General features: G+C 38.1%; 1 protein-coding gene across 1 annotated transcript; it reads left to right on the top strand.

Annotated features, from left to right (window-relative positions):
- The first annotated feature begins 3,037 nt into the window (after window positions 1-3,037).
- Window positions 3,038-23,407, top strand: LOC139732865 (2-Hydroxyacid oxidase 1-like). The gene is made up of 8 exons (XM_071643703.1): window positions 3,038-3,186; window positions 4,067-4,218; window positions 5,423-5,687; window positions 6,250-6,422; window positions 7,107-7,198; window positions 8,018-8,179; window positions 8,909-8,978; window positions 23,349-23,407. Exons 1-8 carry the CDS (start codon window positions 3,038-3,040, stop codon window positions 23,405-23,407), a joined length of 1,122 nt encoding a protein of 373 aa, XP_071499804.1.
- Window positions 23,408-24,661: the final 1,254 nt, after the last annotated feature.

The raw sequence follows: 24,661 nt of genomic DNA, 5'->3' as shown, positions 1-24,661 counted from the left end.
CAACAAAATAGATGAATATTACATTGACGAAACAGATTATTTTGAAAGTATTCCAGTACAAACAACGCAAACAATAGTTATAAAAGGAAACAAATAATGACAAAGCCATGAGAAAAAGCCTACACATTACAATAGCCAGTGTGTGGGCATACAACGGCTACTCGAGAACCTATAAAATGCATTTCATGTGATATCGAATTGTGCTGTGCAATCTCACTGTCCTAATTATCTTCTTTTTTTTTTCCAGGGCTGTTTGCTGACTTGTTCGGAAGTTTTAACTATTCCTTTATGCTTCTGATCGTCCTGGATGCGTTGAACGTGTTGTTGATGTTACCTGTGAAGTGCAATTTAACCTGCCTATGCAGCGGAACAAAAAATGACGGAGAAACTGTTCCACCGACGTCTACCGGCATCGAGGGCCGATAGATGGCATTTAGAAACGTGTACTCACGTGCAATGATCAGATGATGATGAAGTGGCAGAGAATTGCAGTACGTGGTTTCGTGGGACTGACAACTGTTGCACCAAAGGAACACGAAATAGTATCATTCAGAGATACCAATGAAAGGAGAACACGCTAAACAGTTGTAGATTTTGAATTATATCTATGTTGTTATTTTTTCTATTGACGTTAGCAATAAAACATACCAAAAATGTGATCATTTTGCTCGTCTTGTATTGCATGTTTCTGTGTTTCGCTCTCCACTATTCAGCGTCCACAGATTATTGAACGTAAATCACTATGTTACACGCGCACACACAAAACCTTTCCGAAAAAGGATATCATATGTTTTCATATATATTCCTAAATTAATCAAAAGACATGGATGATCCACATAGGATCATTTCTTCAGTGAAAACATTGTGACCATGGCATGGTACGTAATTAAACACCATATAAATCGTTAAAAAAAAAAACTTCACGAAAATAAAACGAACACTCAAAATTTGACTACGACAATCCTGCAATAATAATAATGTCATACCGGTACTGTACATGGCGTGTATTAGTTGTGGCTGCAAGGCTACCCCCCCCCCCAAAAAAAAAAAGAAAAAAAAAAGAAAAAAAAAAAGAAATACAACAACACTAAACAACGAGCACCCTGACAACGATAACAACAGTTACCAGGTAATCAACAAAAGATATGAATCTAATCGTACGGCCACAACCCTCAAAACTTCCTCCCCATAGCTACAACAAAGCTGATATAAAACTAGAAAAATGCACATTGGTATTGGTACAAAATGAAGACGCGTTTGCGATGTATTTGTGTTATACGTATATATATGTATACTCTGTATCGATAATATATATATACATATATATATATATATATATGTGAGATATGAGAAATGAGGAGATTACATATACATATATATGTATATATATATATATATATATATATATATATATATATACAGGGGAAACTCGGTATAACGAACACTGCTATAACGAGATATCGGTTATAACGAGGAAATTTTCTCGGTCCCAAATTTCCTTCCACACAAGTCTATGTAAAATGCTACTCTTATAGCGAGATCGGCTATAACGAAATAACTGCTATAACGAGATAAATTTTGTGACTTCCAAACAAAGAAAAACATAGTCAATCAAACCTGCTATAGCGAGGTAAAGCAAGATGCCTTCGGTAAAGCTTTACTTCGCCTGTGCTATCATCTTCCGAGATTGTAAAGCTTGATGCGCCAAAATCTGTCTTGTACACACATAATCATTTTCTTCAGTGCACTCCAGCTAGCAGTGCATGTTGTACGTGTAAGTGTGTGTGTGCGCGCACACTGATACATGCAGAAAATGTGGTGGGACGGCCATATGCATACATGACATCATCATGACGTTTAGCAGGTGTGAGGCAATCTGATGCTGTGATTGGCTTTCTACGAAGGGAATTCCCCATCTTTACACACACGCAGTCATAATGTACATACAGAATGTGTCACATACACACACAGCATTGTGCAGACCACTGATATTCAAGCTTTCCACGCAACACACACCCATACAAAACCACACACCAATCCACAGACGATCTTGATACAATCGCAAGCTATACGAATTCAAACATTGACTATTAATAAGAAACACATTCTTGATATTGGATTTCCTTGGCGAAAAACATCTTCTTACCCATAAAGGTGAGTAATTCCCTCACACACAATATCAAGTTATCAGTATTGATTGAAATATGATGGGTAGTCCCACATGTGCAAATTAATGTCTTTATGTTATGCCTTCTTTTATGCCTACTGATATAACGAGATATCGGCTATAACGAGGAAAATGACTCGGTCCCGACCATCTCGTTATATCGAGTTTCCACTGTATATATAATCAGGCTAATAACTTCTATAAAAGAAGAAAGAATAATATGAAATGTTAAAGACTGCTAGTGGCAGACGAGATCTCTCAGATGAACCATATCGGCCAGATGTCGTACAAGGGCAACTGGTACAGGGTCCATCAGTAAAGGATCGTATATGTCTGACTCTGGATATATCTCATCCGTCCAGTTACACTTTCGTAAGGCCACGGCTACAGTTTGCACTCATTGGTTATTGACTCGTGTACACTATGCACTACATCAAGGAAAACCAGGACACAGTCAGTCACCTCATAGACAAAGACAATAGTCACGGTTACTCAGCGGGACATGCAGAACCTCTGACCAACATCATATATAGTCAGGTAGATGAGACTCGGTCACTTCCCTGATATATAGTCGATCCGTTTACCAACTATCTAAAGAATGAAGCAACGAACTTAACAAAAAAAAAAAAAAAAAAAAAAAAAAAAAAAACCAACCAGCAAAACCCCGGCTTTATCTGGCGCAAACAACGTCAAGGTTGAAACGTATTGTTACGGTAGAGAAACGCATTTCCATGTTATGTGTAGGGCTACTGTGTGGCCATACTATACAGAGCGTTGTGGAAACCGGACAACGTAACAATTCATTAATTCGTAGGCCTGCGGGCTTGCCTATTAATTTCATCGGGTTCGCATTAAACATAAAGTGTAAGCATGGCGAGTAATGACGGGAAGTCCTTATTCACTCTTGAAGATTTTCGTCTTCGGGCCAAAGAAGTGTTATCCCCCGAAGCTTGGGCGTTCTATGACGATGCATCTGGAAGGAGGGTAACATATAGGGACAGCTCCGCAGCCTTTGACCGGTAAGACTACAATCATGGTAATCAGAATTTTCCTTCCACAAATCTTTTATTTTCATTATTATTTTACTATGATTGACAAGGGGGATGTCTTGCTTTTCTCGGTATCGCCTGACCATACATTTATGTGTGTTTATAACAATATCGTGTGCGGTGGAACGTGATGTATGATTTACGATGGATACCTGCGCTAGTGATAACAATACTGGGCATTGTTTACAATGGTTTCAGCTTGGGACACATTGACCAATCAATACCGTGTCGTGTCGGTTGAATGAAAAGCGTGAGAGAAACCAACACTGGCAAGCTGCTCTGTATATTTCACGGTGACACGACATTTGCTCTTGCGACAATTGCTCTGGTCTTAGGGGTTAGGGTTAGGGTCTAGGGTTAGGGATAGGGTTGTGATAGGGTTTTAGGGTGAATTTGATGTGAGGATTAGGATTAGGGTTAGGGTTATATTTGTGGGTAGAATTTATGTTTGGCTTAGAGTGCAGATATTTCCTGGGAGCAATTGTCGCATGAGCATAATTATGTCCTACATGGGTGAATTAAAATGTTTGGTACGGATTTGTAATGGCACAACTTGGTATCATCCCAACTCAGTTGCTTAAAAGTAATTGTAATAGATGCCATTATTACACAAAATCGTGTACAATTTCAGTTTTTCGTATTATCTTCATGATTTTTTTTTTAAATATTACTAGTATGCTGAAACTTCTACCTTTTTTTAAGTTATGTAGGTTTCATTTTTTTTTAAATTTTCAATCACCTGACAAAGTTCTCCGAGTTGTTCGACTGTTCATATCGCAGAATACAAAGATAAACGTGATGGGTGCTCAAAAATTCGACATTCGCGACCTGTTCTGTTTTCTTTCGACAGCTATGTTATAAGACCTCGCATTCTGTGTGACGTCAGCAAGCGGTCTCTTTCCACCTCCGTTCTAGGTCAGCCAATCAGCATGCCCATATGCGTGGGACCAACGTCAAACCATCGCTTCGCTCATCCGGACGCTGAGGTCGCTACAGCGAAAGGTGAGTAGTTTTATGAAAAACATGGTAGGTATGAAAGTACTTTGTATACAGACAGGTTGACAGACAACTAATGAACTAATATCAACAGTCTGACGTCATCACTCAATCATATAAGCGAGCTGCAGCATGCATTTTGATGTCATCTCTTGGAATGCACACTGTACACATCTGCCTCCTATCTATACCTACAAGCCTTAGTATTTGATGCGATATCTTTTGAGGAGACATTATACAGGCTACAACCAAGCTAGATTATGTAATTGTTGTTCTTGAGGCACGAGGCAATGTCGAAACTTTTACGAGTTGCATGTGTTGCTATTGAAATCATTACCTTTCAGGTGGCTTCAGCAACCTGATGACTTTGTGAAACTTAGCGGTAATTAATAAGTCCCACCTCATAACTTTGCTTACGACAATACATGACGAAGTTCGCGACAAAACATGATTTAGACGCGACGGAGAATATAAATAATTGAAAGTGATAACTGGCGCTGCCATTAACCCGTTTGTATAATATAGTTATGCAATGTTGTGGACGTTCTTCGACACTTGATAGTTCTGCGCAGGACCTTTAGACTTCAAGTCCATTCATTGCTTGGATACAATATGTAAAAATATTCCCAGACAACTGATCTAACAGGGCCTTTAGACTTTAAACCCATCCGCTGTTTGTACAATATGACGTATATTTTCAGACGAATGTTTCGGCGGGGCCTTTAGGCTAAAAGGAATGGTATAGTTTTGGTTGAGTCCCAACTTCAGTTTTCTTACATTCTTTATTTCATTTTATTTTATCTTATTTTTTGGAGGATAATGAGAAACCTCTTATGAAATATGAAAGAGCTTGGAATGTCAAGAGGAATTCAATGTTTATTTGATGAAACTTGGTTTTGAAATGGCTGAGACGCTTTGTTTTACTTTGTTTTAGGATGTCTCAGCCATTCTAAAACCGATTATCATAAACTTTGAATGCCTCTCTAAAATGGTATGATCCGTACTTTTTCATAAGTGGTTTCTTGGTATCTCGCAAAAAGTTAAAAGCCCAATCCTCCTTCACCAATACATTGTACCATACCGTCCCTTTAATATCTTCTAGTATTCAGTTTCTATACAATTTCAAGGACATTCCAAAGTGATAGTTCATTCTGATAATTCCAGTTCATTCCGATAATTACATACATCTCGAAAATCGATTGCGTCACAGGTGTTGCCGATGCCAACACAATCTTCACTCTCTCTTCCGCCTCCAACGTCAGCATCGCCGAAGTGGGCCGGAGTAGCGGACGCGGGTTGCGATGGATGCAGGTGTATCTCGTAAAAAATCGACAGCACAACGTTCACATTGTGAGGGAGGCGGAGAGGGCGGGCTTTACAGCGCTTGTCGTAACAATCGATCTGCCTCTGATCGGCGATCGCACTTTCTCGAAAAAACACACCGTGGGCAGGTACTACGACGACCCGACATTACGGTAGGCCCACGAAAGTAATGTGTATACTTTCATGTGTATACGCATATTATGCCAATCATATCATTCACACTGGTAATTATGCTATGGGCCTTTTTGTGTACAAACAACAACAACAACAACAACAACAACAACAACAACAACAACAGCACACACATTTTTCGCAATTTGATAATTTACACCTCAAATGGCTATTATCATTTATCGTTTTGCTATTGATGATATGCTAATTGTTTTTAAGTCTGTTGCATTTTTTTCTCTGTTGATATTTGTTTTACCTCTCTATGTTTCAATTGAGTTTTGTTTAGTGTCTGTATCTTTGAATTGTTCTGTTTATATTTTATATATACATTGTACTGTCAAGTTCTGACAGCCTCTGAAAAACATCCTCTCGGCTGCTAGAGGGCATTTTTAACTCCGTGACCAAATAAAATACGCAAGCAAACAAGCAAACAAATACCTCTCTGAATTACTCACATTTTGACTAGTTTCTTGGAGATTTCCCAGCCCATAATAGTGTCTTGAAAGAATAGTTACATGTGGATATACTTGTTTCATCTAACAGACCAGTGAACTTAGCCATAGACTTGCCGGAAGTAAACACTGCTATTCGTTCTGGTGACACAAATTTACGCCAGTACGCATCCGCCCAATGGGAGCGACCTATGACCTGGGATGATATCCAATGGCTGAAATCAATCACGAAGCTACCAGTAGTATTAAAAGGCATCCTAACGGGTAAGTTTCATTGATATGTTTTTCTTATTTTCATGACTTGTTTGATAGATTGGTTCAAGTCTTTTATGGTAAAACCATTCACTTTCTCCCAATCGTTCCTCTGAAACAAACGATATATCCATCGCGAAAGAATCCATTTTTGTTGAGGTTAGTGTTAATCAATAATTATATTGTTTTATTAATTTGTCATGATCAAGTCCTTTCCTTCTTTGCAATCCAGCTTTAGAGAAGGATTAATGGTAGTTACGTATACAATATGTAAAGGGTTATGGCCTTGTTTTTGAGCCCTCTGAGTTTCTTCAGAATTCGTGAAAAAATAATCAAGACTTATGTGCATGTGCTCGACAATGTAAACATGATATAAAAGAGGAAGTCAAACTTACGATTGCATTTAATTGATTGCCACACTGCCTTGCTTACAGTCTTCAAACTTATTTAAGACACATATAAACGAAAAAAAGTGCTTTTCAACTTCGAAACTGTCTTTAGTAACATACCACTCTAGCCATCTCAATAAACAAATAAAGGTAAAATTATAAATGGATACGCGAACTTTCTTCACAATGACTCAAACGAGATAGTCGATGACATTCCTAAAGCAACGCTGAAGTTTCAAAACGATTATCATGAGGTCACTTTATTCATGATAAACCTCTCTGCGTCTCTATATACTGTATTCTGCAGGTGAGGCTGCTCGCGAGGCGGCGGACGCCGGAGTTTCGGGGATCATAGTATCAGCACACGGTGGTAGACATATTGACGGCATTCCTGCTCCGGTGCGTCTGTTATGGATTACAATCAATCAAATTAAAATCGCCAAAGAAGAAAACAAAAGTCGATACGATTGATATCAAGCTTAAGAAATATTTCTGGCTGCTGGTCAACATGATAATAATTATGTCAGTCCATCGTCGTGTGTGATGCTCATATGTTTTGTGAAACATGATTATGTTCATTTATGATAAGGAAATACAGAATAACTTAAAATACCAGCATATCGAAGCAAACACATCGACGTTATACCAGTAACTGCTGTATAAATAGCGACAAAACTGTATACATGCAGGGAGGTGGGATCCCAGTCCCCTCCCTGTATGAAACTAAAGCCGCATGTACACAGATACACTTCCTGTCCGCTCCCATTACAATGAACACGGTCGTAACAAAATTTCGCTATAACGAAGTAAAAATCCCGGACCCCAAATTATTATTATATATCTTTATGGACTTTATTTGTTCTGCTATAACGAAATTTCAATATAAGGAAATAAAAAGTACCGAGGACTTCTTTACTGAAAGCGAGTCACCCGTATTTATGCATGTTTTTGACCTCCAGGCGACTCCCGTTATAACGTACTCTTCGGGGCGGGCAGTTTTCTTTCGTCATATTGAAATTTCGGTTCGGTCGAACAAAATCAAGGTACATTGTATATAATGGAGATATACAAGTACAAAATATGCAAAATCATTTTGGGACCTGAATATTTTTACTTCGTTGCAAAGAAATTTCGTTACAACCGCGTCCGTTGTGGCGAGAGCGCCCTCCATGTGCAATGCGTAATTTCGTGCTTATGTTTGTTTATCAATGCTTGTAGATCGACGTTCTCTCAGAGGTGGTGTCGGCGGTCAAAGGTCAAGGTTTAGAGGTGTACCTTGACGGAGGAGTTAGAAGTGGAACAGATGTCCTTAAGGCTCTTGCACTGGGGGCAAGGGCCGTCTTCATCGGAAAACCGGTCTTGTGGGGACTGGCGTGTGATGTAAGAATTACTTCCTGACTGCAACAGCCTTCTTTTCATTATTGTTATCAAGATAATCATAATTTACTTTCCAATTATTTCTCGTGGGTCTGAGCACGAGATCACACTTATATCAACAAAACTACGCGTAGTGAGAGCGATGTGAAGCTATACCCGCAACATTTTGGTCCCTAACCCGCATGCGCAAAATTTACATTATTATCGTGTATAATAAAGCATATCTATAGTAGAATAATGCTGCTCTGTTTTCTATGCTTGACAATGTACAAGTGCAACCATACTCAAATATAACAATTACTTTTTTGTTAGATTTCACAAACCACTAAATCCCGGCGCCACGTTTAAAAAAAAGGGGGGGGGGGGCGGGCAGTTTATATTTCTGGTGCCACTTCCGGGTTCCTTCAGCTGACAAGCACTATGAAAAGAAAGGCCCGCGCCAAAAAAGGAAAAAAAAATATGTGGGGGGGGGGGGGGGGGGAGGGAGTGGTTACTTGCAATGTATTCCTATGTATTGTGCAAAAAATTGGGGGTGGGGGTGGGGGTGGCGATTCCCCCCCCCCCCCCTTACACCGGCCCTGTAAATAGCTACGTGACATTATGTAAAGCTGTGACACACTATACTTGTATATTATAAACATACACGTGCGAAGCGACGTCCAGGGACGAGTAGCAAGATCAGCATCAGCATTTTCTCAACTGCATGTGATTAATTCATGCATATTCTTGCAGGGTGCGGCAGGCGTTACTACAGTCCTCTCAATCATCCGAAGAGAGTTTGACGTAGCTCTGGGCATCACAGGTAAGTTGTTAACACACGACGACACAAAATTAGAAAACTGTTTGAAGTCCAGGTCTTTTCAAGCTTAAGGCAATAAAAAAAAAGGCTGAAAGACAAACACTACTCCAACAGGGCACTTTATTGTTATCATCAACAGCGATATTGAATCCGCTACACTGCAAATCTAAAATCCTGCATATATATAGTCATCGCTATAAGCGAGTATCTCGATTGCACTGTTCCTGAGCACGCATTCTTTTTTTTTTCATACTTATGCCATATCATTTTGTTATGGTTCCATTGTATTCAAAAGTTGACATGCATACACTGGCTGGGGTAGTATGAGCTCTTTTTTTCTGCATCTGAGCTCTTTTTCATATACATACTTGGAGAACGTAGAGTCCCTTTATCTGTATAAAAGCACTACACAGGTAAGCGATGCTCTGAAAACCAAACGACGCCGTAGACAGAGCAGAATATTTGCGCAATCTCTATAGGCGCAAACGGGAAATTGTGCACTAATTTGAAAGAAGCAGAATAACAAGAAGCAGGGGAAAAAAACCCAACAAGACAAACAAACAAAATGGTGACAAACGGTGTCACCGCAATCCTCCCTCATACTTCACCATGCAAACCTTCAAGGAACACAAAACAAACAAACGTGTGTATGTGTGTGTGTGTGTGGGGGGGGGGGGGTGTAACTGTACTAAGACTGATACCGTTAAAGGGGATGGCTAGTAACTGATCAGTGGGAATCAGTGGGAATGCTGAGGGATGATTGTTCCAATCCTTGTGGGATTCATTTAAGAGTACATTATATATCTATTCTTGTGTGAAAATTATTTGCTTCAGAATGGTCTCATATTCAAGTAATGTGCAGTTTAATGTTTCCAGGTAAGCGTCCCTGGTCAGTGATGGGGCATTAATCTGCACATTACTTGAATATGAGACCGTTCTGAAGCAAATAATTTTCACACAACAGTAGATATATAATGTACTCTTAAATGAATCCCACAAGGATTGGAACAATCATCCCTCAGCATTCCCACTGATTCCCAGTGATCGGTTACTAGCCATCCCCTTTAAAGGGGAAATCCGGTCCAAATATAAGTTAGTCTGATAAGAGAGAGTAAAATATTACAATACTTAGTTCAACAGTAAAATTTTGATCGAAATTGGGGAAAAAAATAAAGAAGTTATGACAGTTTGAAGTTTCGCTAATTTTTCAGGAAACAGTTTTTGAACGGTCAATAATATAAATATGTAAATGGCAAAGTGAGTATGTCATCCCTTAACAACTTGGTATTATATAGTTTGTAGACATAAAATTGTGAAATTTCCAGTTTTTCATAAGATTAGAAAAAAACCCACCAAATCCGAAAGTTTAATATCATCATACTTTGTCTCGCGCATGGCTTTCATGTTTCCAGTTGAACCATGAAAAGCACCATGACAGATGATTTTTTTTTCCTTTTGGATACATAACAACTTTTGCCTGATAATCGCCATTGACCTGTATCTCTTCGATAACCTGCGATGATTAACCACTCCTTTGTTATTGTTGTTGTTGTTGTTGTTGTTGTTGTTGTTGTTGTTGTTGTTGTTGTTGTTGTTGTTACCACTTCCCAGTTAGTGAAGGGCGCAGGGGACTTTTTGGTTCAAATTCTTCCATAAGCACCAAATTTGGCACACATGCCCTGTATGTATAGCCCAGACCAAAATACCCTATTTGGATTTTTGAAGGGCGCCAAGAAGGGTATCCTCTGGGATGGCCATTTTGGCAAAATAAAATATGGCCGCCATCTCGGTTTGAAGATAAATAGCAGTTAAAAAGCTAAAAAGGGTTTAAGATTCTTAAGTTATTTTTGTGATCTGAGATCAACTTTATCCCATAAAGTCACCCTAAATGTCATTTGTGGGTTAACCCACTATATATTCGTGAAGGGTTATTTCAAACGATGGTTTGCCTCCAGCGACTGTAGCAGGGAAGGCAACCTTGGAAATAGCATTGCAGTTGCTGAGGGCTGGAAAGGCATTTTCTGGTGAAAAAACAGTAATTCTACATTTGTGCAGTAGGCGTGCGTAGTATATAATATCATTTTGGGGAAAAGAATATTTTCCATTCAACCTGCAGTAAAAGTTGGCATCTCTGTTATACATTGCATGTGATATTAGAAGTGTTTATCTTAGATTCTTCTGAAAGCATTACTTTTTACACAAGAGATTCATGGCTTCGAAAGGATAGAGGCTGCCCTCCCCCTTCTCTTTAAAGGGCTGGCGGCTGGAAAGGGTAGGGAGTGGGAGCTATAGCTGTTCCACAACTTATATACAATATTATGTCTGTCTTTCATATTAACGGCAACAATTAAAGGCCTACAGTCATTATTACCTAATTACCAACACCTTTCTAAGAGTATGTAGTTAGGTTCAGGGGATTGTATTCAGACTGCGATAACAAAATAATTAGGCCTATATTAGAAATGAAAATATATTGCTACTTATACATTCTAGTTTGAGCTGCAAGGGGGAAGGTCTACTCTCAACATTTACTGACTGTCATTCATGCTGACATTACTCCTGTAAAGAACAGAGAGAAAAACACGAAGGAAACCTATACGAAACAGGAATTGAAGGTTTCCAGGGAAACGTAAGTTGTTAGCATCAATACGTAGATCAAATATGATTACGAACTGACGAAAACAAATATTCATGACAAAAAGAAAAAAAAAAACCTGCAGGCCTATACGACTACGAAAAATTTCCGTCCCACTGAGATTATGCAAAAAGTAGGCAAAGAGACGGGCTTCCGATAACACAAACGCACACACAAACACACACACACACACACACACAAGTTTCGTTCAGGTGTACTCTTTAGGAAAATTTAACATGGAATTGTGAAGTGCACGTCACCCTGTCCCCGGGGAAGAAATATTCACGGCACTGTAATGCACTATAGCAAGTCGGTCAAACCTGTATACCCGCCCCATATGCACCCTGCCAAAAGGCAGCAATTAAGAGACAAATGCGATATACATTGTGTATTTCTTGTAAATGTGCAAATTGTGCTGTCAATTCCAATGACACATCTCAAAAGGATTGATTTCTAGGGCATATTTTTCCAATAAAACATCAGTAACTTGGATTTGAGTGATTTGTCGGACCCCCCCCCCCCCCCCCCCCCGCTAAAGTAGGACAGTTCGTGTACAGAGAGTTTACTCACTACATTATACATAATAATACATAATACATGTATATCATAATACACATGCCAGAGTATACGCACAATGTACATGTCTCCACGGAATCTGAGTGATTATTATTATAATTATTTTGAGATTTTTACACACGTATATAGTACATATACAAGGAAGCAGCTGGTCCGTCCCTAATCATTTTAGAAGAATGACTTTAATTTACGTTTGAAGACATTTGAAGAGATGTAGTCTGAATTGATATGGGGCAAGTCATTCCATTGTTTGCAGTCTTGTAAACATACTTGTATCTTTAGCGAAAACTGTTCCGAGTACGCGGACGCTAATAAGTATAAATCACTCTGTCGAGTGAATTATGTATGAACCAAATGATTTGTTTTGAACATGTATTGTGTTGAAAAGTTGCTTGTGATTCTTTCGCAGGCAAGATGTGTACATGAACATTCCAATGTTAAAGGCATAATTTTACCAGTTGCAGATGAAACAAACACCCAGCATTAGTGCTTCAAAATAGTTCTAAAATGTGAGTTAGAGAAAGAAACAACCAATGTAAAATTATGAAGCAGTATAATCGATGTTAAGTACTGTTAGATATACAAAATGTGAACAATAGTTATAATTAAAACATTTTCAGACTAAACCGTGAACAGTTATGGTTTATGAAGAAAAATAGTTATATCTCCTTAAATTTCAGGCTTTACTGCGAAACTTTTATATGGTAGGAGGTTTTGTGATACAACTGACCAACACATAAGCATCGAATGTGATATCTTGAACATTTCTTTTTTTTTAAATCACTGCTCCCAAAGATAATAAACAGGACCTTTAAGAGCATGTCATGGAAAATGTAAACAGTATGCGCGGTTGCTTCCATGTTTCCAGCTGAGCTTCTTTGTTACTGGGGAATTGAAAAGAAAAGTCTCGCTTCATGAGAGATGTTAAGATCACACCATCTCACATCCAACTGGACCCCATGGAAGACCAGCTTAGCGTAGCTGAATATGGGCTATCCAGCCGTCTTCTCAGATGGAAGTGAACAAACAAACAACACTCTATACACCACAACGCCTACGGAGGGTGGAGGTGGGTTTGAATGTCTTGTATAGAGCGTCAAGTTCAGATTAATCGAAACGCGGTCTTTTGAAGAGAAACGATGCGTTGTTTCACAAGAGATTATATCAGAAAGACAACTGATAATCATCCGCTCGTGTGGAATCATGCAGAAATTTGTCAAAAACAAAATGTAAACAAAATGTGTACATGAAAATTCCAATGTTAAGAGCATGTGATGGAAAATGTGAACAGTATATATGCGCGGATGCTTCTGTTTCCTGCTGAGCTTATTTGTTACTGGGGTAAAGAAAACAAAAGAAAACAAAAGAAAACAAAAGAAAGGAAGAGAAAAGTCTCGCTTCATGAGAAATGTAAAGATCCCACTCTACACCACAACGCCTACGGATGTCTCAAGGTGGAGGTACATAGGCTGATAATGTCTTGTATAGAGCACCAAGTTCAGATTACTCGAAACGCCGTTTTTTGGAAGAGAAACAATGCTTTCGGGTGTGATTTTCTTCAATTTTTGTCTCCCTCTACAAATTAAATTTGTTAAGATCGCAACTGCTGATCTGTAAATTGATAAACATGTCGGAAAGAAGGAACCAGTGGGACTCGAACCTGTCATCTACTGCTTTCCGGGCAGTGACACTACCACCATGCTGTCCCTGACAGCCAGACTCACCAAGAGGCATCTTGGTGAGTTACAGTCTGTTGAATATTTCAATATAATATGAAACACATTTTCCGACATCACATTCCATTTATTTTACTCGTGATGGGAGGGGAAAATAGGAAACAACATTGCAAGATTGATGCATTTCTGCCAAGACAACAGACAGGAACTGATTCCATGTCCCTGCTAGAAAGAACACAGTGTCCAACAATGTGAAACACAATGTCCCACAATGTGAAACAGAATGTGAAACACAGTGTGAAATCTCTTCACACTGTTAAATTCAGGCGTTTTAGCAGTGTGAACACAACATGAATCATGAATTCACAGTGTGAATCATTAATTCACAATGTGAAACAAAACATTACTATGTGAATACCCTGTGAAAAACCACACCACAGCGTGAATTTATCTTCATAGTACATACCACTGTTAAATTCGAGCGTTTTCACATAGTCGACTATGTGAGCCAGTGTGAACACACTGTGGGACACTGTGTCTTTCCAGCAGGGACATATTTTGATTTTGCCATTTTTCCATATCATTCAACACAAAGCAGTGTCAAGCAGTGCAAAATGTTGGAAATGCTGAAAATTGCCCTGTAAACTGTCAATCTCTTGCAGCATATTGGGATGGAAGAAAGTTTGGAAATCAATTGGACGAAGAATTCTTGTTTCGTTGAATGTGTCTGTTTTCAATTTATGTTTTTTATAGGTTTTCAAAATTGAGGGAGGTGAATTCGAAAGTATTATAAGAGATCACTACTAAATACATTTAAATCTGACATTAATTGTTTAAGTGAATTCCTTTTTGTAAATCACGACAGTATCATTTTGTTGCTATTTTCCAACTATAGTGTAAGATCTCCCTATAAGAGATAGTTATTTAAAATAGCATTAAGGGTATATACTAATGTACTTGGTACCATATCCCCTGGTGGTGCCATCATAGTAGGTTTTACAGGTACTCTCTAAAAAATTGAGTGAAAATATTCACTCTCGAAGGAGTGAATACAATAAAAGAGTGAATTTAGAGTGAAATTAGAGTGAATTTTGAGTGAAAATGTTCATTTTCACTCATTTTGGAGTGACCTCAGGGATCATTCGAAGATTTTGGAGTGATCCCTGAGGTCACTCTAAAACGAGTGAAAATGAACATTATCACTCGAAATTCACTCCAATATCATTCTAAATTCACTCTTTTTTGTATTCAATCCTTCAAGAGTGAATATTTTCACTCGATATCTTATTTTAGAGAGAACGCCATTTAAGGGGGTACATACATAAGGGGGTATTGGGTATGCCGTCACTACGTCAGTCATGACGACATTCAGGGTCCATTAACATTCTGAGGTGCTTGGACACGGCTGGGGAGTATATTTGCCTTTAGAACTAACACTGTAGGACATAAAGGTCTAGTCCAATTTCAGCAGGAGACTACACTGCACCATCGCCTGCTGCCACAGAGATGTACACTGATCATGCAGTTGATATTACCCTCTGACAGTGTACCCTGATTCAGCACCTTGGCCATCATGCAAACCGGATGGCGGCCATATTGGACAACGAGCAATATTGAGGCTGGGGGCACCACTCTTGGCCATCAGGCCCATTTGTTAAGGAGTATAGAGTATAAAAAAGAAAATTAGGGCAAATAGGAGTTTCACATAATTACTATTCAGCGAAAGGATGTGAGATACCTAAAGAGGTCATTAGAAATGCCCCAGATTGCCTAGCTGATTTGACTCAAACTTGACCTTGAAAGAGACCTTAAGAGGTGATGTTGACCTTTGATTGTTGAAATGATATCAGGATCACATTCTCTAGCACACACACACACAAAAACGCCTCCTCGGTGGAAATATTTCTAATACAAACCCTTTCGGTTTTGTAATTACAATTGACCTTTAACCTGGATGGCGGCTATATTGGATTTAACCAACATGGCCACCCCAGGAGGCGACAGACTTGGCGCCCGTCAACAATCGAAAATGTATTATATAATATAAAGTGACTTGCGGGCCAAATTTGGTGCTTTTGGAAGAATTTGAGCCAAACACTCTATATTATGCCCTTACACTGCAAAAACAGTGGTGTTAGATTTAACACCACTGGTGTTGAATCTAACACCGGCCGAACTTCAATAAAGGACCACACCATCTGGTGTTGAAGTAACACCGTCTCTGGTGTTAAAATATCCAACACCCATGGGTGTTAAAGGGTGTAAAAATATACCAACACCAGCCTCGGTGTTTTTTCAACACTTAAGAGAGTGTTAAGAAGTTGACACCATAATGGTGTTCATTTGACATCCCAACACCAGTTATGGTGTAAGTTCAACACCCGTGGTGTTAAAATATACCAACACCAGCTTCGGTGTTGCTTAGATTATTGATAAGTTGACACCACTTTGGTGTTCTTTTGACACCCTTTAACACCAATGACGGTGTAACTTCAACACTATTTGTTGTTAGAATCTATACCCCAACACCTGTCATGGTGTTATTCTAACACTTCAAAGTGTTATAAGTTTGCATTATTTGGTGTTTATTTGACACCACAGAAGTGTTGATTCAACGCTTCAGAGTGAGAAATAAATTCCAAGTGATGCCAACTTATTAACAATTTGAAGTGTCGATACCTCGACATCATTTCACACTCTCCACATTCAATCGCACAAAATAACACAGTAATGTAAGTAGGTGAAAGACAGTCACGTGCTACTAGGTTGATCAAAATATTTAATAAATTCTGTCTGTCACAACAAAACACAATAATTCTATAACATGTAATGAAAGCCTCATCTCTACAATATAAGTATCAAAATGGCATACCTTTGACCCTGTCAGTTGGTGCTTTGATTATCTATGCAAATGAGATACATTATGGCTATTGTAGGCTAAAATATCAAATTTAAATACTCACTCTGAATACCTTTGGCCTTCTTGGCACTATCAAGTTGAATTTTCAAATGAAATTGATACTAGTATTATATCTTCTTGGCTCTATCATTCAAATGTTCAAATTGAATTGCCTACTCAGCTGTATAATTCAAATATTCAACATAGATCATCCAGTCTGGTTGTAAAATGTTAACATAAAAAAAAAAAATTATACTCTTTCTTTTGATCAATGCTATTGAAAGTGATGATACAAGCATGTGAAATTCGGATCATTTAAATATTCAAATGACACACATAAGGCCTTCTTGGGCCAATATTTTCAACTCGAACTGGATGTAATTGATACCACCACCTAAAACTTAGAGAGTTAGCTCAATTCATGATATTCTTGTATGCCTTTTGTTGAAAAAAAGTACAATGTAACAAAAGTTGTTACCATAGCAAGATTACTCAACAGTGAGATCAGTGTGCGACTCATTTTAAGATTACACTGGTTACATGAGCGAAACCTCAAGTCAAATGCTAGAAAACTGAGGGAGCTCACCCAATTCACAGTATTTTTTGTTTGATTTTCATTTTAAAAGATGGTTGCCATTACATTAGCACTCTGTTCAATATTTCAGGCCAGATGCTCAGAAACTGAGGGAGATTGCATAATCAACTGTTGTGTAAGTTTTTAATTTGAAAATGTCACTGCCATGATAACACTTTCTTTGACGGATACAAAAGATGACATTTGCACATTAGCGCACTACAGTGGTCACGTGCCAAATTTCAAGTCAAATGCCTAAAACATGAGGGACTTATGAGTCAATCACAATATCTTTGATTGCTTTGTATTAAAAAAAAAATAAGTTAGCATGGCAACGCATTGTTTAACATTGACGAGAAAAGTGTTTTGCACATCTAGAATTTATCTTGTCACAATATATAGGTGTCATATCTCAAGGTTATTGCTAAAAATTGAGAGAGTAAGCTCAATCCACTTGTAGTTTATACGATTCTCATTACAACATACTATTTGACAATGACGAAAAGTAAAATTTGCACAGGTGCATAATACAGTGGTCACATGTGCCAAATTTAAAGTCAAATGCTCAAAATCTGAGGAAGTTAGCTGAATCCACATCGTACTTGTGGATGATTTGTATAAAGATGCTGTTGCCATGGAAACGGATTTATGACCCCCACAAAAAGTGTCTTGCACGATAACATATTATCATAGTGACCATATGTATCAAATTCAAATTTAAATGCTAAAAAAAAAAGAAACTAAGAGAGCAGCGTGATCCACACAATTTTGTATGATTTGTTTAAAAACTGCAATTGCCATGGCAACAGATTTCTGGACAATCAAATTTCAACAGAATTGATTTAAAACTGAGTAGCTTGATCGACATTCTGTATTTGTAATCTTTATGAAAATTTGATGTTACCATGGTAATGCATTACTCCATACTGACACATGTAAACTAGGACAGGTAAAAATTACAAGGTCGTTGTTCAATGTTCCCTGGACTAAAGGTAATCACCTCCTCATCAAAAACTGTCATCGACTAATGGAGAGTACTGCTTCATCAACTGTATACGACTTGTATCATCAGTCTCTATCTCGGTTCCTCCATAGAACTGGACTTGGAGTATCTTCACAGTTTCATTGTCACAATGATGATTCTTCAAGTGTCTTCTAAAACCATTGAACGAATCAAATTATGTCCGTACACAGGCCCCCTGGGCGCAATTTATTGTTTGTCCATCACTCAGTCCATGTTCGTATGGCAAACAGTGAAAAAAAAAGCAGTTTCAGTGGGAACTCCTAAAGAATGCATCACTTCATTATCTATTTGAAAGTTTAGATCTCGGTTCACGAACTCGGGGTAATTCCAAATGTCCAAAGGTTGATGAGAGGTTTTGCATACCGTAGACAAAACACATATTTAATGTGCTTTGAACAATGTGTCGAAGGCACTCTGAATGATATCACCAGGGCAGGGCAGTACCAAGTGGTCAACAATGAAGTAATATTGGTACACATGTATGTTATCCTTCTGACGTCCTCTGTCAAGCAAGCTGCATCTTCTGATCTTCAAGCAAGCAAGCTGCATCAAGAGCTGCATCTTCTTCTGCTTTCCCTCTTCAAGTGGTGATCAAAACTAGCATCAGGCTGAAAATGTAAGGAAACAATGAAAAACAAACAGACATTGTATGAATCTATTACAAATAAAAACTAGACAAATTTGACTGTGACCTTTATTTCGATTCCATAATGCAATTTGATAGACTCAGTCATACATAGGCTTAACACATTTTATTCACATTTATGATTATTTTAACAGATTTCAAGCTATTACACACACGGAGGGATGGGCTACTCAAAACCATAACAATTCAGGCACCACTTCTTGGCAGAGGATAATAAATGGATCTTATTCCATTTTACTTAAAGATCACTATAATTTCACAATTAAAACTCACTTATACCTATTTTTTCTTAAAGAAGCTTTGAAATTTATCACTTTTCTCTTATTCGTGACTGATCAAAAAGCAACTTCAAAATTTCAGCCTACATATGGGGAAGACAATCTTTAAAGTTCAAGGATCGACTTTGAAGCATTCACGAGTAAAGTTCTCGTCGACATCAGGACATAACCCTGACAAAGGCAAGTGCGCAAAAATATTCACAACATCCCCCAAAAAAAGTTAACCTGTGAAACATTGAAAAGCAAGTGATCTTAATAAATTACATAGTCCAACAACACAAAAAAAAAAACCCAGAAAATTTCCCTTGACCTCTAATTTCTTTTCTAATACAAAAACAGATCATAGAAAGTAGAAAATGCAAAATCAATTAAACTCGTAAAAATCAATTTCATTTTCAGAATACCAAAGTACTGTGAGTTCTAATTGCCTGTCCAAAATGACTCATAAAGGCTTGTTCAGATATGATGAGTCAAACTCCGGCAACATTTTAGTGCACAAATCAATGCGATATGAGATGGTAAAAAACAAACAAATAAACAGATCAAAATGCAACAAAACAAAACAAAAACACTGAGGCAAGAGGAATATATTTTGCCACACAGTGGCAAGAAGTTATGGTGCAATCAAGCTCAAAAGTAAGTGAAGATACAATGTCATGAGTTTATCTTTATCTTATTTTTTTTTTGAGTCATGTGCATTCATTAACATAATGAAAGTGGCGTGGTTCGGCGCACCATATCTGAACACTAAAAATGTCAGGGGGTTTGTCGCATCATATTTGAACAAACCTTATAGTCATGTAGACTTACCTTTTGAAATCGGATAAGGTAGTCTATAGCCAAAGCCACAGCAATCTTGCACAATCCTTGCGCCCTGGTTCACAGGTGGAAGCAGATAGAGTACAAGAAGGATTTGCAGGTTACTTACATTCTATGCTGTGTTGTAAGAAATGCATGTTATATACAATATATTCTACGACTCATTAACAAAGTATCCAGGTATCAACAGAAATTATCAGTGAATTGCACTGCATAATCAGGGAGCATTAAGTAAAACATATGATCCTTCATGTAGGATGAACCTGGGTTGTTGTGTGACTTCTTTAAAAAAAAAACAAGAAAAAAAACTCTTCTTTATTTCATCAGCATCTCCAAAATAACAAAATTACATTACATATTGATTTGTGACTGTGAACTTTTATATTACAATTGAGTTTGGTGAAATCTATTTATCTGCCTTTGAAAAATCAAAGTCACAAGATATTTCCTGCATTTTTTTTTTCATAATGAAGGGCTCCTGACCCTTGATTATTGACCTCATGACCCTTATCGACTCCAGGGAAACGTTTGATAAAATGTATTGTCAGATGCAAAGATTTCAGCTACTTATAACAGTTGTCACCAATGACAAGTTTTGTGGAACGCCCCCTGGATTTACATAGCCTTACCAAGTTTCATTCACAGATGATTGTTTTCAACTTGCGGCATGATACACAAGAAACGATATTGGATGGATAGACATCTAGAACATAAAAAGGGGGCTTTCAAAACCTATAGTATTGTGCATACCCTGACTGCTACCAGGTCTGGTGGTACACTATTTGATGATTGCTCCAAGTCTCATGAATCCACATCAGTTTTCCGCATGTGTTCTCCCAGCAATCTCAACAGCTTGACTGTGGTTTCTGAAGGCTTTCCTCTTGCTAGCTTGACAAGACCTTCCACCAAAAACTGGCCACTGCTCAAAAAAGCTTGGCATCGTTGCCTGGGAGAAGGAGTGAGAAGTACTGTTCAACCTGCAAGTGTAAGGACCATGAACATACATAATTATCAAGTGGCTACAAGTCCACAAACTGTCAAACTGGTGCGCAAGGTGTGATGCACTGGCTTAGGATTCAAAGTACTGAACATCCACATAACTGCACTAGTGTATTTACTGTATACAAGTGCATGAAACAGATTTATCTTGTGTGCATGAAAGATTTGATCAGAACTGCAGACAACAAAGGGTTTTGTTCAGGTGGCTTCAGATTAATTCAGTCGGTGATTCTATTATATATACCTACTTGAGATATGCTCATAATTTCAAGTTCGTTTTAATTAGCCACCGGGGGGGGGGGGGGGGGGGGGGGGGGGGGGGCAATAATATCCTGCTTCCAGGTATTCATCATCTTTATGCAGTGTACATTTATGCAAATATTATTTGAGGAGAAATGGAAAAATCAAATGCCATTTTGCAATTGATCTACTCTCATTTTCAAGGTTTTTTAGATAGATAATAAAAGGTCTTTTTGCAATTCTGTCATTTTCAAGATTCTCAAGTGCACTATTGCCAATATCATTAAGTGTGGCAATAACATAAGTATGGGGAAGAGGCATATTCCAGAAGGGATTTTTTTTTTCAAGAGATTATTTCAACAAATACTACCATCAAAGTAGACGTATATTCCCTCACCTGAATCATGAAAAAAGCGATGATACATGTATTCCATTTTGACTCATTTGTGAAATTTAGGATCAGTTCTCAGACAGAGAACAACTGCCAGTTTAATATGGGCTGTGATTCTGTTTCTCGCTACCCTTGAACTCGCACCTTACAATTAGATCTAGAGTCTAGAGTCTTAACATGGACTCGGTGGAAATACCGGTTTTACATGCATGTGACGTCATCAACTTTATAAGAGCATATTCTTATATAATGTAAATTTGTAAGCGGTTAGCAAACTCATAAATAGTAGTACTCATATTAGAAACTAGTTAGTAGATTCTAACGTAAGATCCACGCGCAAACACTAGCGTCCTATATAGAATAGGCCCCTACGTTCCTACGTGTACACTGTAGCTACTGAAAACATCACGTAACCTGTTGTTGTGATAAACAAAAATCGGGTCGGGAGAACCCCCCACCCAGCCCCTTTAATCGGGTATTTACGCTCTTTTTAGAGCGATATTTGCTACTAGTACCTAGTACTAATTTAAACCTAACAGTTTGGACCTAGAACAGTTACAGTAGGCCCTACAAAAAATATAGTAGGCCTAGGGGCCTACCAGTATACCTACGAACATGTACAAACCTACGAACATGTACACACAAACATTGTTCGAACTTCGTCTTCGTGCACGTCAGTAGCGGGTAATGATTTGCGCGCTAACAAAGATCCGCACCAGAGCCTCAGAGGTAAGAAAACTACATCAATAACAATACAAAATGCCACGGAATCTTTTATATTTAAAATTTGATGATATTTTTAAAATGCAATTATTGGACAAAGGAACCCTCAGCGAAATTCGGACTCAATGCACCGCTAGCTGCAGCGCGTTGGTGTTATGGCCTATTATGTATGGCAAACACTATAGGCTACATGTACTTAGTATGCTGCGCTACATAGTATACTATAGTGTTACGTGCGTGCAAAGACAAAGTTGTCTATAATATGCGATGAAATCCGTGAAAATCATGCACATCGTTTATGATAGAAAATAACTGGTACAGGAAATAATTACCTTAAAAGATACTTATCCCCGCTGACAGACTTAGCAAAGTCACCATCATAGATTCAATGTCATTTTTAGCCCCAGACGACATCGAAATCCTGACTATCGCGATGACAGACGTTGACGACTCCGCGCCACAGCAACAAATTTCAGGCATTGGCATGTGTAACCAATGAGATCATCGGACTGCGAACACGTGACTTTCTCTGGTGGACAACTAACACCGATACGGTGTTATTAGTGAAAACCCCCTTTTCATGACCAAACTATAACACCACTTGGGTGTCATTTTAACACCGAGAATCTAACACCCAATGAATGAGAGAATGTTGGTGTTAAATTAACACCGAAGGGTGTCAAATTGTGTCAATTTAACACCAAATTTAACACCCACTGTTTGACACCCGGTTGGTGTTACACTTTTAACACCGCATTTTTTGCAGTGTAGGCCTTAAGTTACTATCATTCATTTACACCCTGTGTACTTTAACATCTACAAAGTTTGTTTGCTTTTTTGTTTTTACCGACGGTTCCCTTTCCTGACGGTTCCCTTTCCTGTTCTCTCTGCAGGTTGTACCAGTCCACGCGACATTCCAGCGTCCTTGGTTACTCACAAGTCTAGACTGTAGTGTGACATAACCGTTTTTAAGTATTAATGTTTCGCATGGTAATGTGTAATTGTGCAATGAAGTAGGACCTACATAGGAATTGTACTTGCATTTCTCACTTTGATGGCAACTTGTGAATGTCGACTGACATGGAAAACAATAGGAGAGCAAAGAAACATGGGCTTAATGTTCTCCGAACGTATGCTTCGTGGGGAAAAAAAGAGTGTGTGCTATGGGAAGCTATACGGTTACATCATATAGTCTTTCAGTCTTTTAAGGACTGATTGTTTATTTTCTTTAAGAGTATAGAACAATCGATGTTTGGAGAGAAAATGAAATTGTATATGGTACTGTCACATGTTTGTTTTTGTTTGTTTTATGGTTGTCAAGATGAAGGAATGTATAGACATTATACAGGTATTTGTTGATGATCGTTCATTCAAAGGACCAACCGTATTCTTTCTTTCAAAAGAATAAATGTTATTTGAAGAGGGAGGGAATGAAATTATTGATAATACATCTATATTGTATCAAACAGAAAGATTGAGTTATATTGTATGTTCATATCTCATAAATTCTGAGTCTGACAGTGAATGCTTCCGAAACCTATCGTTGATGCATGTTCGGACAAAACTAGTGAGTATATTGTTTGGTTAAATGTAGGCTCATAACGCAGTGTCAAATAAACCAGTGACATAGTACAAGTAGCATGTTGCATACAAGCAGACATGGCTGGAATGAATTACAATGTGCAACTTAAAGCAAAACGACGAGGATTATTTGGATTTATTATCAGCAAACATTGACCTCCAAAATCAACATAAAATCAATTTTACCCTATATTGTTATTTATAGGCCCTATATGTATTTCGTTAGAATGTGAGAAAATACGTAATAACCTTTATCTCTCGAAGTAATTACAAATATTATAGACGTTTGCTAATGCAATTGATATTTTTAAGGTGAAATCATTGTACAATACAAGTGTACCTGTGTGGCAAAGATGAAGTTAAGTTTAGGGTCGGCAGTATTTGTGACTGTTTATAGAATAATCCGTAAATTTCCATTCTAGTTATGTCAAGATCCACATCAATGTCATCAGCAGACGAAGATCCAAAGGCGTTTCTATATCTCAGTAAAAAATTACAGCAAATAATTGTGAAATCAATGCTGTTTGTGCACTATTTCTGCACACTCATCATATAGACGTTAACTAGAAATGCAGCTCACACTATGGCTTAAAAAAAAGTGTATGATATTTTAAACTCATACATA

Source organism: Diadema antillarum, unplaced genomic scaffold, assembly GCF_040938485.1.
Source record: "Diadema antillarum isolate AM-2024a unplaced genomic scaffold, OU_Dant_1.0 seq00000454_RagTag, whole genome shotgun sequence".
NCBI classification, from domain to species: domain Eukaryota; kingdom Metazoa; phylum Echinodermata; class Echinoidea; order Diadematoida; family Diadematidae; genus Diadema; species Diadema antillarum.
The sequence above is the reverse complement of the archived record's forward strand: the minus strand, read 5'-3'. Positions and strand labels throughout refer to the sequence as shown.